Below are 15522 nucleotides of genomic sequence, written 5' to 3' on the forward strand. Positions count from 1 at the left end.
CAGGAGGAGTTGTGCCTCTGTGCCGATTACTTCTGAGGCAGCTTGGACTCCTTCATAAGGTGCCAAGATCTCTTTCTCTGTGGGAGTGTAGTTGGCTTCAGACCCTCTGTAGCTTCGGCTCCAGAATCCCAGTGGTCAGCCCCGAGTCTCACCAGGCACCTTCTGCCAGAGGCTCCAGGACAGACCATTGCTCCCGGCTGCAGAGTAGAGCACGTTTTTCACCTCTGATCCTGTCCTGACTGGGCCAAGGGCTATGGCGTGAGTGATTTCCTGCTTGATCTGGGCAAAGGCTTGCTGCAGTTCAGGGCCCCAGTGAAAATCATTCTTCTTGCGGGTAACCAGGTAGAGAGGGCTCACGATCTGGCTGTCCTCAGGAATGTGCATTCTCCAAAGACCTATGGCATCTGGGAAAACTTGTGTTTCCTTCTTGTTGGTCGGTGGAGACACTGCTGTGATCTTATTGATGACCTCAGTGGGAAGCTGACGTCATCCATCTTACCACTTTACTCCCAGGAACTGGATCTCTCGGGCAGGTCCCTTGACTTTGCTCTTCTTGATGACGAAACCAGCTTCCAGGAGAATTTGGATGATTCTCTCTCCCTTTCCCAAATACCTCCGATGCCGTGTTCCCCCACACAATGATGTCATCAATGTACTGCAGATGTTCTGGAGCCTCACCCTCTTCCAGTGCAGCCTGGATCAGTCCATGGCAGATGGTGGGACTGTGCTTCCACCCCTGAGGCAGTCAGTTCCAGGTGTACTGCACGCCCCTCCAGGTGAAGGCAAACTGAGGCCTGCACTCTGCTGCCAGAGGAATAGAGAAAAATGCATTGGCAATGTCAGTAGTGGCGTAACACTTCACTGCTTTGGACTCCAGCTCGTACTGGAGCTCCAACGTGTCCAGCACAGCAGCGCTCAATGGTGGAGTCACTTCATTCAAGCCACGATAGTCCACAATCTCCATTCCCCGTCAGACTTGCGCACAGGCCAGATGGGGCTGTTGAAGGGTGAGTGGGTCTTGCTGACCACCCCTTGGCTCTCCAGCTTGCAGATCATCTTGTGAATGGGAATCACAGCATCTCGATTTGTCCGATACTGCCAGCGGTGCACTGTCAAGGTGGCAATTGGCACTCGTTGCTCTTCCGCTTTCAGGAGCCCAACTGCAGAAGGATTCTCAGATAGTCCAGGCAGGGTGTTCAAATGCCTAATGCCTTCTGCCTCCACAGCAGCAATCCCAAACGCCCACCTGAGTCCCTTTGGGTCTTTGTAATAGCCGTTCCGGAGGAAGTCTATGCTCAGAATACACGGGGCCTCTGGGCCAGTCACAATTGATGCTTTTGCCACTCCTTCCTAGTCAGGCTCACCTCAGCTTCCATAAGGGTCAACTGCTGTGATGCCCCGGTCACCCCAGCGATGGATCCAGGTTCTGCCCCCACATGTCCCGATGGCATTAAAGTACACTGTGCCCCAGTATCAACCAATGCATCATATTTTTGTGGCTCTGATGTGCCAGGCCATCGGATCCACACTGTCCAGAAAACCCGGTTCTCCCGTGCCTCTTCCTGGCTAGAGGCAGGGCCCCTCTAGCCCTGTTTATCATTGCTTCCCTGGGCATACATGCTAGAGGTCCCTTGAAGGGGATCCGACATATCATCCTCCCTTCTGTAATACCTGGCAGCTCGGTCACGGGAGGCTGAGGCTACTCTCACCTTAGCAGAACCCGCTCAGTTAGTGCCTCCCTCCTTGAGTTCATGCACCTGCACTGCCAGGACAGAAGTGGGTTTCCCATCCCACTTTCTCATGTCTTCCCCATTCACGCACAGAAAAAACCACAGCTCAGCTCGTGGGGTGTACCCTCTCTCTCTAGCTGGGGGACTTGGGGGCCTGTGACTCGCACTGGTGCCACACTGACCTTCCTCATCTCCTCCCTCATCTCCTCCCTCATTTCCTTCCTCATCTCCTTCATCTCCGCTTTGAGGTCCTGGACCACAGCAGAGGCATGAACTTTCAGCGGACCATTGACCATACTGCCATAATTCCTGAGCTTGTTGGTGACAGAGCCCACTGTTTCTCAGTTATTGTCAGCATCAATCGTTGCAATGAAGGTGGTGTATTGCGGTGGCCCTAGCTTTGCCAGGTTCCACATCATCTGTCCTGTGCACCTGACCTTATTGGGGTCATTACCGTGCTGTCCATCCCTCCCAAAGAGTACCTCTAATACTGCCACCTCTCTTAGCTGCTGGATCCCTTCCTCAAATGTCTTCCACTGCATTCTATGATGGTACTCTTGCATTCTTTCTTTGTGAATTAACCTTTCTCTCTCACTCATTTAGAGCCGCTTCCAGAGAGAAAGGGGCCCTGGCTCCCTCACAAATATCTGGTCCACGCCTGGGTCCTGGGTCAACGATCCCAGATACCTTGCCTCACCACTATCCAGTTGCACACCTGTGCCCGTAAGGTCCCTAACCTGAAGCAGCCAGGTTGTATAAGGCTCACGCCCCCTTCACACAATGTATTTTCGCATACCACAGAGACTGTCATACGGCAGGGACTCGATGATTTCTGGCTCTGGCTCTCCTGCTGGTTGTGAGGGCCCTGGTTCCCCATCATCATTAACTGGTCGTACTGATTTGGTCTTCTACTTCCTCCTCTGCACAGGGGCGACTGCTGCTGGCTGTGATTGTCCTTGTGATTCAGCTGGAGCCTGGACGGTTGTTACATCCGTGGGTTCCACTGCTGCACCATCAGACTCACCCTGTCTGGGGCAGGGAGAGGGTTTTTCACTAGCTGGGGAGGCGTATTCCGTTAGCATCTGGCGTATTTCCTGGCACATCTCCTACATCCCCTTCACCAGTACCCTCCCCCAGTTTGGGTAGTCCATTTCTGAGGTGAGCTGTTGGGCAGTATGAGGCTGTGGGGCTGGATCTCTAGTGTCTGGGGCTGTGTCAGGTTCTGGGGCAGGATCAGTCCCTGGGGTAGGATCTTTAGGCTCTGAGGCCAGTGTCTGGGTGGTTATCCAAGCAAATCTCAACTTACCTCTGAGGACTAAATAGAGTAGGCCTATCAGCACCAGTTGGTTAGTACCCAGAGGAAATCTAAACCCTTTGAAAATTGGTGGGGTGGGCCCAAAGAACTGGTTGAGGGGTTGGGAGAAAACTTCCCCCGATGTCATTTCCTCACAGAAGGTACCATTTTTAACACAACCCCAAAAACATGCACTCAGTGTGTGATAGCCCTTTATCCATGTGCCCACATTCCAGAGGAAGTTAAAAGCCCATGAATCCCTCACCTTCTCAACCCATAGGGCAAACTGGATAACAGCAATGGTAGCCTTAGTCAGAGGACCCATGTTTAGGTAAGGAGCTGCAAAGGGGAAGAACGACCACCTGCCACCTGAACCAAGGTAAACTAGACCACATAGTGCTACCTAACAAGGTTCCTATATCCAGCACACAAAATTAAGTTACCCAGGAACTGTTATTGCTTTTTCACCCCTTTCTCTTAATGCCCTCAGGCAGCATGTTGGACGCCAAGATCTGTTTCGGTTTGAAAGGCAGGTGTCTGCTAAGGAAGGCAGAAGCCTCCCTTGGAATGGCAGATGCAACCCCCTTCCCTCTGAGTTATTATAATTTAGAAATCAAGGGGCTTTCTGGCAAAGATATGGGAAATAGGAATAACAGTTCTTTACTGTTATATATCTATAACGTGTGTAACCAGTCAAACAAACAGCAATAACTATGGCAGTAACAGCAAACAATCCCAAACCCAGTCCCAGCCTTCTCGGCTGTCAGGCCGTTTCCCCTCGGGTGCAGTTCCACTCGCAGCCGGCAGGGGCGCTGGCGGCTCCCGGTGAGCAGGGCAGGTGCGATGGTTCCCCCGTGGCACGCGGGGAGCACGCGGCACTGGTGGCCTGGGATCCCGGGAAGGGATGGAACAAAGGCTTCACAAACCCCCTGGGCAGCTGATCCCGGTGTCTGGCCGGACCCTTGGGAACAGCAGGCTGGAATGGCAGGCTGGAACGGCAGGCTGGAACGGCAGGGATGAGCACAAATCCCGCATGGCAGACAAGATGTATCAAAATTCCAGAGCTGCAGTGGGAACCCCCGGAGGTCTCGGCAGGCAGGGAGAGCGGGGCTACAGAGCAGCGAAGGCTCGAAGCAATGGCAGGGGAGGGGTGGCCGCAGCCTGGCTCCCAGTGGGGCAGGGAAGGCAGGCTTGGGAATCCCGGGGTCTCTCCAGTAGAAGGAAAGCAGCCGAAGAAGCAGCCTCTCTCTCCGTCATCCAAAACTCCAGGGACTGACTGCCCACACAGCCAGGTGAAAAAAAGAGTAGCAAGATGCACCCCTCCATCTATGGCCAGGACTTTTGTTTTTCTGAAGCACCCAGTAATTTGTCCCCGTGGCAACATGTATGGGGAAAATTCCTTTAACAGAAAAAAAACCCAGGAGAACTCCCAAAACCCCAACATTCTGTTACGAGCTTCCTGCAGATTGTTCCATCTCTGCTGACCACATGGAAAGATACAAAGATCCCTTTTGGTTCACACAGTTAAATGTCTGATGGGTCACACGGTGGTACCTGTACAGATACACGTCTGGAGAGAAAGCCAAACATCCATCGCACTCTCTCAACACCCACAGAGCCTCAACCAAACTCTACAAGGCCACGCAGCTTTACACAGAAATTCATACATCGATAAAACTGTACAACGGGATGCAGGTTTACACAGAAATTGATACACAGGAAAACACAACAATCTGTGCTGTGTGAATACACTGACTTCTGTATAAAAATGGCTCCACACGGCGGGAACCGATCCAGAACTGTGCGATTACCAAAGGACCCATCGACACTTCCATACCCTTGGAACTAAAGACACAGGACTGTAGAGCTCTCCAACTGCGTACATTCCTGTCTGGGGGTGACTTTATGATGTGTATGCCCTATCGCTGCTCTCTGCCCAGAAATCAATCCTGTGCCTTTCTGTGCCTTTAAACTGAGCCCGACGGGGGAGAGAGAAAACACCAAGCGAACTTTTCAAAGCGGTTGTTCAAGGACACAGACACACACTCCTCTGCGTTCTGCTGCGGCAGCGAGAAGAGCGGAGGGAGCGCCCTGCTTGCTTTCCAGCGCGCTTTCGGCTCCTTTTCTCCGGAGGGAGACGGAGAGTTGAAGTTTGTTTTCCTGGGACTTGGGCTTTTTCCCTTCTTCTCTTCTGGACTGTTTCAACATCAGAACACACCGGGAAAATTTTCCACCAAGGCCCTGGAGGACACCAACCCAGCTCCAAGGAGGAGGAGAGAGAGCACACCTACAGAAGGACTCTGAAATCTTCTCTCCACAGTGAGAGGTTTTAGTATTCAGCATTATTACCCTTTTCCTGTGTGTTTGTTAAATAAATAGGTTCTTTTTCTCTTTCACTTTCCTCAGAGGAAAATATTTTTTGGCAGACCTGGTGGGAGAGGGCTGGTTGTAACCTGCCTTCTGTCAGAGGATATTTTCCTCCAAATTTGTCCAAAGTAGCACACTAAAATAAGTCAGTATTTATTTTGAGGGAAAATGATTTCTAATGGCATTTTGAGGGTCAACAAATACAAAGATAATAATAAGGATAAATACAAAGAAATAAATACAAAGAAATACAAAGAAAATACAAAGAGGTGAAAGAGGACAGGAGCTCACTGGACTGGTCCTTGGCAGCGCCCGGGCAGACCCTGCATGAATTTGGCTGCCTGAATGCAGCTCTTGCCTGGGCCCCAGGGGTGGCCCCCTCTGGGTGTCTCTCCCAGCACCACAGGGATGCTCCTGCCCCTTCCCTGGTGCCACAGGGTCCTGCAAGCGCCTTCTGGGGCCACCCAGACACCTCCCTGGGCCTCTGGAGGCCCTATGGCATGGTGCAGACAGGGATTGAATCAAAGTTTCCTTGGAAGATGGAGGCAGGAGAATATTGCCCACCATCTTCTTTCCAGCTGCCCTCCACAATCCTGCAAATCCTGCTGGGACACTCAGGCTCTCCATTCCGGGGCTCTGCAGCTCCCATGCAAACCCATCCATCACTGTGTCCCCTCTCACATGGATATCAAGAAAATGACACAGCAATATCTAGAAAATGTGAACTTGATTAATTTGACTGCTCTAAAATTCTACAACTCAAGTATGACTGGAAGACTACGGGGTGAGAACGTTATGCCTCCAAAAATGGTCAAGAGTTTGGAACTGGAACACTCAGGGAAACTTCAGCTTCTGGGGGGAAAAGTGCCCTTCCTCCTCTCTCCCTTTGCTTTATACATCTGAGCTGGAGTCATATGGTTGGAACATCCCCTTGGCTGATTTGGGTCCGCTGGCCTGGCTGTGTCCCCTGCCAGGATCCTGCCTGCTCCCATCCCCTCTGATGGGGGAAGGAATGGCAGAGGGACAGCGCTGCTGGGCAGTAGCCAGAACACCGCTCTGTTACCAGCACCCGTCCAGCTACCAATGCAAAGCACAGCCCTGGAAGGCCCGTGAACTTTCCCTCAGGCAGACCCAACACACGGGACTTGAGCTGCCAGCGGCCCAGGTCACCCTCTGCCAGCCCCGCTCCTTGGACCTTGTGTCCCCACAAGCAGACACAAAGTGTTTCTGCTGCTCCCCCTCCTGCACAAATCCACTGAGAGCTGGGATTTTTCCAAGTCTCGTGTCTCCGTTGTGCCACATTCCCAAAGAAGCAGCAGCCCCTCCCGATGAACACGGCAAGTTGCACGGATGCTTGTCAGCTCCACTGCCTGCCTAGAAATCTGGAAACTGCTTCTAAATGCTGCTCCCTTCAGCTCTGGGGCACCGACTGACACAGAGCTGGGAAACAAATGCCCTGGCTGCTGGCTGACAAGGTGAGTTCCGCCAGAGTCAGAGCTCTGTGGGAAATCTCTATCCACACCTCTCCTTTGAATAGATCCACACACGGGGTGCGCAGGGACGTGTCCTGTATGGAAAGGAAGGAGTGTGCCAGCACCGTGACTGACACTTTCCCTCTCCATGTGCGTTCCACAGCCACGGGTACACAGACGTGATGGAAACCCTCACACAGCCAGAGCCTTCTGTCCCTGCAGAACGGAGCGCGGCGGGTGGGGGCGGTTGGTGGGCAGCGAGTCCCGGACAGCGGGCGAGATCCGGCTCCACAGCTGCCAGGCCCCGCTAAGGCTTAATGCCACCTCCTCGGCATCAGGAAAGGCCTTCAGCCTCGTCCCTGCCCAGAGGGGCAGCACTGGCCTGGCTGCACAGCTCGTTTTCCCCACAGGTTGCAGGAGATGAGATCACAACGCTTGCAAACACCGACTGCGAGCCACAGCTCTGGGTGCTCACCATGAACCTCAGCTCTGCCAGCGCTGTCTGCCCCAGGCTCCAGGGGATGCAGTGGGAGCCCGGCTGGGCTCTGCCCTGGGGCCATCCTCCAGGGACAGCTGCACACAGGGAGCATTTGGTTGCCACAAAGAGCCAGGCCATGGCTGCAGGGAGCTGCTCCAGGTGTGGCCTGCACTGCTGTGTGCTGCGCTCTGGGGCTGCTGCTCCCCGCAGAGGGGACTGCACTGGGGTGCCAGAGGACACAGAGAAGCTCCAGCTTAAGCCTAACTGGGCTGGGTGGCTGGGCTGGGAAGAGTGGTGAGGGTCAAGGGCATTCACAGAGCTCATCCTGCTCTGTGAAGAATGAGGAAAAGGAAGTGGGAACCCAGCAGTGAGCAGAGCTGAGGCCCGGAGAGCAGCTCTGAATGACCCCCAAATCTCACCAGACCTCTGAGACATTGCTGTTCTTCAGCCAGTGACAACATGAGTCCCTAAACCTGGGGCTCGCTCTTCCTCGTGGCCAGGGGCATCAAGGAAGGCTACAGTGCAATGGGGACTGCGGTGAGCTGGGAACTCACTGGGGGAAAGAGGGAGCACTTGTGGAGCAAAAGGCAGGTGGTGGAGAGAACTGTTCAGAGAAAGGCTGAGCTTCAGCTTGAGCAAGCTGAAAAATGGCATTGGGGGTCATCCCAGACTGATTTCATTTCAGAAGTTACTGAACAAGTTTGTTATTGGGGGGTTTCATATTTTCCCCTGGAGGTGCACGCTCTGCAAACTTGAGCTGCACTGCCGAGCTGCTCAAGCACGTCTCTGCTGCAGGTCACGGCGTTTCTTCTTTGGCTTCTCGTGGCCCCGGGGCTGAGCCGCAGCAGAGCCCTGGCGGAGCCCAGAGCAGCCTCAGCATCCCCAGAGCCCGGCTGCAAGGAGAGAAAGCAGAAAGCGCCCGTCAGCTGAAGGCTCCCGTCCCCCTTGTCCCAGCCGCCCGCGGTGCCCAGGCCGTGCTGGCCGCGCTCAGAGCGCTGCCCAAAGCTGCCCAGCATTGCTGCCTCTGGCAGGAGAGCAGGAGGGCAGGACACGTGCCCAGCCTGCAGCCGGCCGTGGCACAGCCACCTCCTCAGCAGCTGCCCAGAGCGGGATGCTGCTGCGCCTGCTGCCGTCTCCCAAAAGCCCTTATCCCAGCCATGCCAAGAGGACGGGCACCCACCTCACACCTCCCGCCGCCAGAAGAAAAGCTGCTCCCAAACGGTGTCCTCAGCCCTTCTCCAAGGGCACGTCCCACCCACGCCACAGCTGCTCCCAAGCACTTCGCCATCCGGACCAGACAGCACCTAGAACGCTTCCTTTGGAAAAACAAACCATAAATCAATGAAAAGAGATTACAGACAAAAAGAGAAAACAAGGAAAAAGGTAAAAAATCTTCTCCCTGCTGGGCCTTGAGGAAGGCCCAAGCCCGCCATGCGAGGGAAAAACCCACCCACGGGCCAGGGCAGCCCACGCTTTCTGCCTTCCCCCTGCACTGCCCCCAAAAGTCATGCTGAGCCCAAAGCAAACAAGGGCAGTGGAGCAGCCCAAGCCCTTCCTTGCCTGCAGAGCAAAGCAGCCCATGCACAGCTTCTGGTGTCCAACCTCTGCTCCCACCATGGGGCTTTGTTTGTGTCGGGCTGGCTGCCCCAGCCCCAGCCCCAGCGCGGGCCACGGTGGGTGCTGGGGGCTGTTGGCAGGGCCAGGAGCAGACTCCCAGTTCAAAACCAGCCCAGCCCATCCCCCCAGCCCTGCCAAAAAGCAGCTTGGCAGCCGACTGAAGAATTGGTTGCATCCGCCCAGCAAAGGGGGGAACCTTTGCTTCCCGGCCAGGCTGTGCAATGCACAAATCTGGGAGCATCCCCCTGCGTGTGGACTCATCTGCAAATTTGCTGTGGAGCCTGGCTTTGGAGAAGGTGCCACAATTGAAGTCCATCATCTTCAGCTTGCCAGGTGGAGGAAGAGCTTGTCATCCTTGATGTCACCCTCCATGTCTCCAGCAGCAGCAGCCGCACCTGGCACAGCTTCTCCAGGGGCTCCTTCTTCCCTGGGGCTGGAGCAGGCTGTCAGTGCTCTGCCCAGGGCCCCGGCTGTCGCTGAAGAAGGACAAGCAGAAGCAGCTGGCATGGGGGCCACCAGTGCTGGGAAGAGCAGCTCAGCTCCAGCAGCCGGGCTGCGCGTGCCCAGCTGAGGAGCCCTGTGCAGCGATTCAGGCAGGACAAAATCTCTGCCTTTCTTTGCTGCTTCTTGCCAAGGCGCGTGTGCAGCTGGAACTTACCGGCTCCCTGGGTCAAAGCGTGCGTGTGGCTCTCTCCCTTCTCCTATGGCACGCGAATATCCTGCATCCAAGGATCACAGGACAGGTCTTCTAATGAGGGCCTTTCCGAGGAGAGCACGGATAAACACCGTTGGATGAGATTCTGGCACTCTGCGGACAGAAAGCAGAAAGCACCAGTCAGTTGCAGAAGGCTCCTGTCCGCTTTGCCCCACTCTTGCCATGGCCAGGCCGTGCTGCGTGTGCTCGGGGCTGTGCCTAAACTTTGCCATCAATTCTTTCTTTTGCAGGAGAGCAGGAGAGCAGGACATTGCCACCTCCTCAGCAGCTGCCAGTGTGGGATGCTCCTGAGCCCGCTGCTGTCTCCCAGCACTGCTATTCCCCCCGTGCTGCAGAGACGAGGATCCACCTGGAGAGAGCCGTCGTGGGAGCGAGAGCCGGCCCCAGGTGCTGTTCCAGCCCCTCCTGAAAGGGTGCTCCCCGCAGACCATCTGGTGCAGCACGATGCCCAGGGACCAGACGGTCGCTGCCTCGCCATAGTACCAGCCGAACTGGGTCCATTCCGGAGGGCTGTAGGATGGTGTTCCTATGGAATAGAGATGGAGTTATTCAGGGGGACACTGCCTGCTCCCAGAGCCTCGCCCCAGCATCCCTGGGCATGCGGGGGCCGCAGCAGCGGCACGCGGTGTGACCCGCTGCCCTCTGGCCAGCACCTGGGACTTGTGTACAAACTGGGGGTTGGAAAAGAAGCCGCTGGTGTTGCAAGAGGGCAGCAGAAGCCCTGGCAAGGCCCGAGCATTCCATGCAAAGGAAAAACCCACTTGGTGCTGGGGAAAAACCACGCTTTCATCCTCCCTGCCTGCACTGCCCCAGAAACCATTCTTAAGCCAAGGCAACCACGGGCAGCAGAGCAGTCCGAGCCCTGTCTCGCCTGCACACCAAACGGGCTGGAGCACAGGTTCTGGCCCCCCCTCTCTGTTCCCCCCACCCACGGGTGTGTCTCTCGCGCTGGCTGCCCCAGCCCCAGCGCCAGTCCTGGGCAGAGTGGCTGGCGAAGGCTGCCAGCAGGGCTGGAAGATGGCCCCTCAGCCAGCGCCGCTCAAAAGCAGCTCAGCTGAAGACTCCGGCTGCCATGACTAGCAGCAAAAGGGAGAATCCCCCCTGCCACAGCCGGCTTGGGCTGTGAGATGTTGGGCCGTGAGATGCTGGGCTGTGAGATGTTGGGCCGTGAGATGTTGGGCCGTGAGATGTCGGGCTGTGAGATGTTGGGCTGTGAGATGTTGGGCCGTGAGATGTTGGGCTGTGAGATGCCGCTACCAGGAGCCTCCCCCTGCATGGGCTCACCTGCAAAGCTGGTGTAGGCTGCGGCTTGCAGGTAGGTGCCACAGCCAAAGTCGATGAGTTTGGCCTGCCCGGTGACCAGGTCGACCAGGATGTTCTCCGGTTTGATGTCCCGGTGCAGGACCCCGCAGCTGGTGCAGTGCCGCACGGCCTCCAGCACCTGGCGGAACAGGTGCCGCGCCACCTCCTCGCACAGGAAGCCCCGTGCCCGAATGAAGTGAAGGAGGTCCTGACACCGCTCCGGCCGCTCCAGCACCATCAGCACGTTGCTGGGGAGCTCCAGCCACTCGTGGAGCTGGACGATGCCAGGGAAGCCAGCGGACACCTTGTCCAGCAGCACGATCTCCAGTGGTGCTCGGGTGCCGTCGGGCTGCGGGAGGAGCACGGTGCTGTCAGCGGGGCTGATGCCGTGCAGGGGCTCGGGAAGCCCTCAGCCAGCCGGGGACGCTCTGCGCGCTCCGCTGGCCCCACGGCCGCTCTCCCTCGAGGCGTTCTGGCGGCTTCCACCCTGCCGGGCCTCGGCTCATCCCCGCCCGTCGCGCCCCGGCTTCTCCCGCTGCCCCTCGCTCACTCACCAGCTCGCCCCAATGGCCGATGCGGTTCCGCGGCACCCGTTTGATGGCCACCTGCAAGGCAAGGGGAGCAGCGGGCTGAGCTCGCCGCCCGCCGTGCCCAGCCCCATGCTCCTTCTCCTCCTCCTTTGCCCCCCGCCTCCTGCGCCCGCCGCCGGCCCCGCCACTCACCGGGGCGCCGTCCGAGAGCCGCGTGGCCGCGAAGACGCTGCCGAAGCCGCCGCGCCCCAGCAGCGAACCCAGCCGGTAGCGCTCCTTCAGGCCCTGCTGCGCCTTCCGTGCCCGCGAGACGCGGCCGTCAGCGCTCGGCCCGGGGCCAGGAACGGCCCCCGAGCGCCGCTCAACCGCCCCGGGCCGGCCATCCCCACATGTTGGCTCTTTTGGAGGGGCCACCGGCGGCTCGGGGCCGGCGGCCGCGCTCAAGAGCGGCGGAGCTCGGAGTGGGGAAGACGCTGCGGAGGCGGCGGGAGCGGCCGCGCCGCCTGTGTCCCCGGCGGGCCCCGGGAGGAGCCGAGGCCGGGGTCGGGCTCGGGCTCGGGCTCGGGCTCGGGCCAGCCGGAGCCAGGGGCTGGCGATGGTGCCCAGGAGCCAGGCACTGATGCCCGCCCAGCAGCGCCACAGCCAGGACGGCGAGAGCCGGGCGGAGGCGGGACCGCGGCGGGACGCCCGGGGGCGGGGAGGGGGCAGCCCCGCCCGGGGCCGGGGGCGGGCCGGGGGCATGGCCCGGCCGGGCCTGGGGAGAGGGAGGCCGCGGGAGGGGGGGTTGGGGAACCAAAGGGAGAGCGGGAGAGGGTGCGAGACACTGGGAGAGGGAGAGGAGGAGCAGGAGAAGGGACGCAGAGGGTTCGTGAACTCGCTGCTTTTGCGCTGCTGCCGCTGCTGCCGCTGCTGCCGCTGAGGCGCTGGGAGCGTTTGTCCGCGTGTCCGTGTGTCCGGTGCCCGTGTGTCCGTTCCCCCCCGCGCGCCCCACGGCCGAGCCCCGCGCGCCCCGGGGCAGCACGGGCCGCTCCGCTCCGGGGCCGAGGCGGAGTCCCGGAGCATCTCTTGCTCCCGCAGCCACACCAAACCCGCTCGGCCATTGGCAGCAGTTTTGCACACGTTTCCCTTTGAAGGGCTCCTCTCTACCCCCATTTCCAAGGAGTCTCCCTGGGGTTTTGGCACCTGCAGCGACAGGGCAGTGATTGGGCTTCAAACTTCAAGAAAGACATGGACGGGCTGGAGCACGTCCAGAGATGGGAATGGAGCTGGGGAAGGCTCTGGAGGAATTCTGAGGGGCAGCTGAGGGTTCTGAGGGGGCTGAGCCTGGAGGAAAGGAGGCTCAGGGGGGAGCTGGCTCTCCCCAAGTCCCTGACAGGAGGGGGCAGCCAGCAGGGGTGGGGCTCTGCTGCCAAGGGAAAGCACGAGAGGAAATGGCCTCGGGGGAACTCTTGGGGTGGATGGTGGGGAAATTCTCATCCTCCGTGTCTCGACAAAGGGGGAGGGGGGCAGGGGTGGGGCACGACCTGGGGACACGGGGGTGGTGACGCTGGGCTGGGGACACGGGAAAGGGCACGGGAAGCCAAAGCCCCGCTGAGCGCTGGCGCTGGGCTGGCACGGGGTGAGCCGGCAGCAGGGCCCCGCAGCCCTGAGGGACTCGCCCTGACGGCCGGGGAGTATTGATCCTGGTCTCTAAAACATGAGACTCAATAAAATATCATTAAAAGATGCCTCCTTCTCCTTCTCCTCCTCTCCCATCCCTTCTCCTGCTCCCCCCGGGCCCAGCGCCCACCCTTGGCCCCCCGTTTTCCCAACGCGGCCGCATCCCGCGGGAGGAGCCGGGACGGAGCCGGGAGAGGTCGGGCTGGGGCAGCGCTGGGCTCTGGGCCCGGCCTGGGCGCCCCCCACGCGCCCCCTCCTCAAATTCCCCTGGCGGGGGGCGCTGGGGGCGAGGGGGGGGCGCAGGCGGGGTCCGGGTGGGGAGCGCTGAGCGCTGCGGGTCTGCCTGGCAACTGGTGAGTCACCAGCGCCGCGCGCTCTGATTGGCTGAAGCTTGTCATGCGCTGTCTCTGATTGGCGCCTTTCTTCGGGGCTCTTTTGGGGGGACTTTTTCTGTGGGATTTGGGGGTCGTTGGGGGCTGTGGGATTTAGGGGCGTCCCGGCACGTTTTGCGGTTCTCTGGTGTTGGCGTTCAGGTGCTTCCCAAGGGCCCCCGAGAGCGGGGTGACACGGTGGGGACACAGGGGGGTCCCCATTCCCGATCCATCCCAGGGTCGGTTCTGCCCCCTCCAATCTCGGCTCCCGCTCAGTTTCCTCAGAGTCCCTCCAAAGTGCCCACCAATAAACGGGACCAGCCCAAACTGGGAAGTTTTATTGGCAACCCTTTGAGAAGCCGGGCGGGGGCAGAGTGGCAGCAGGGCTTGTGGGGACACACGACCCCCCAAAATCAGCGCGGGGACGGAGCGGGGGGTCCCGGCCGGGCCCGTGGCCACGGGGAAGGGCTTCGGCCGCCGGCGACTCAGGAGCTCTGTGGGCAAAGCAAAGGGGGTGACACCGGGCTGGGGCACACCCGGGGGAGCACAGAGCTCCGGGGGAGGGGGGACACGACCCCCGGGCCCCTCCCGTCACCTGCTTGTGCAGGTAGAAGCCGAGCCCCAGCGCCAGGAAGACAAAGCCCAACACGAAGCCCCCGATCCCCGTCAGCATCTTGGGGGGTGGGGGGGCAGCTTTGATGGGGGGGGGGGGGGGGGGGGAAGAAGGATCTGGGAAACGGCAGCGGCTGCCAGGAAGGGACCGGAATGGACTGGGACAGAATGGGATGGACTGGGACAGAATGGGACAGGAGGATACACTGGGACCAGGATCAGGACTGGGCAGGGCCAGATTTGGGACACCAGGGATTATACTGGGATATATTGGGACCACACTGAGGGCTCCTGGGAACATGCTGAGGTCCAATGGGTGCTGCTGGGATATACTGGGAGTGGTTTGGATCATACTGAGACTGACTGGAATCATTCTGGGAGACTGGAACCACAGCGGTGGTGAAAGGGCGCAATTGGAAAGATGCAGGGGGCAACTGGGATCATCCTGGGAGCAGCTGGCCCCTACTGGGGTCATACTGGGATCATACTGGGAGTGACAGGGTCATGTTGCAGTGACTGGCATAGTTCTGGGAGTATCTGGGAGTGACTGGGATCATACTGGGGGGTGACAGGGATCAAACCAGACTCACACTGGGAAGTTACCTGGAATCATCCTGGGGGTGACTGGACTCATACTGGGATCATGCTTAGAGCAACTGGGACCATGATGGGGGCAAAAGGCATCATAGAGGGACTGACTGGGAGTTGCTGGGTTCATACTGGAAGTGACTGGGGCTGTACCTGACTCCTACTGGGAGGGACTGAGAGTGAAAGGAACCATAACAGGGCATGCCTGGGAACAACTGGGACCATGCTGGGGGCAACTGGGATCTTATTGGGAATGACTGGGAACATAAAAGCTTGAGTGGAGTTTTTATCCCGTGGCATTCCTGGGGAGCAGCGGCAGCTCCGCGCCCCCAGCCCGGGGGGTGGGAGAAGGGGAACCGCTGGCAGCACCCTCAGGGCACAGCCGAGGGCTGGGGGCCTCCTCCCCCACTTCATTTTCTCTGCCCAATTCAAATCATCCCCTCCCATTCAAATCCCCTCCATTCACATTTTCTCCCCACCATTAAAGTTTCCTTGCCCCAATTCAACTTTTCTCCCCAATTAAGCCCTGAGGCCCCTCCCCGCCCCCGGCTCCTCCCGGCAGGACCCGGCCGGGACCTTCTGGAAACAGCAGCGGGAAGAGTTCCAAAATTCCTCATTACTTCCTTTGATTTCCTTGGTTTCCGGGGCATTTTCCTGCGGCTGCTCCGGGCCATGGCTGAGGGGTCCCCTCGGGCTCCAGCCCCTTTCCAGCCCCTTTTGCCAGCTCTTTTCCTCAGCTGACCCAAAGCTGCAGATTTTGGGGGGCAGGAAGAGTCGCTCTGCTCGG

The 15522-nt window shown here is 58.8% G+C and overlaps 1 protein-coding gene and 1 pseudogene across 1 annotated transcript; both read right to left on the reverse strand.

Moving 5' to 3' along the window:
- Positions 1-15522, reverse strand: part of LOC138101859 (uncharacterized) — a 678931-nt pseudogene that overhangs the window by 409081 nt on the left and 254328 nt on the right.
- On the reverse strand, positions 9660-12252 carry LOC138101894 (serine/threonine-protein kinase pim-1-like; the record flags this gene model as incomplete). Its single annotated transcript, XM_068999647.1, has 5 exons — positions 9660-9766; positions 10023-10199; positions 10958-11324; positions 11530-11580; positions 11698-12252. Coding segments are annotated over 5 exons (1257 nt in total), but the record flags the coding sequence as incomplete, so codon positions are not given.

This window comes from Aphelocoma coerulescens, unplaced genomic scaffold, assembly GCF_041296385.1.
Source record: "Aphelocoma coerulescens isolate FSJ_1873_10779 unplaced genomic scaffold, UR_Acoe_1.0 HiC_scaffold_56, whole genome shotgun sequence".
NCBI classification, from domain to species: domain Eukaryota; kingdom Metazoa; phylum Chordata; class Aves; order Passeriformes; family Corvidae; genus Aphelocoma; species Aphelocoma coerulescens.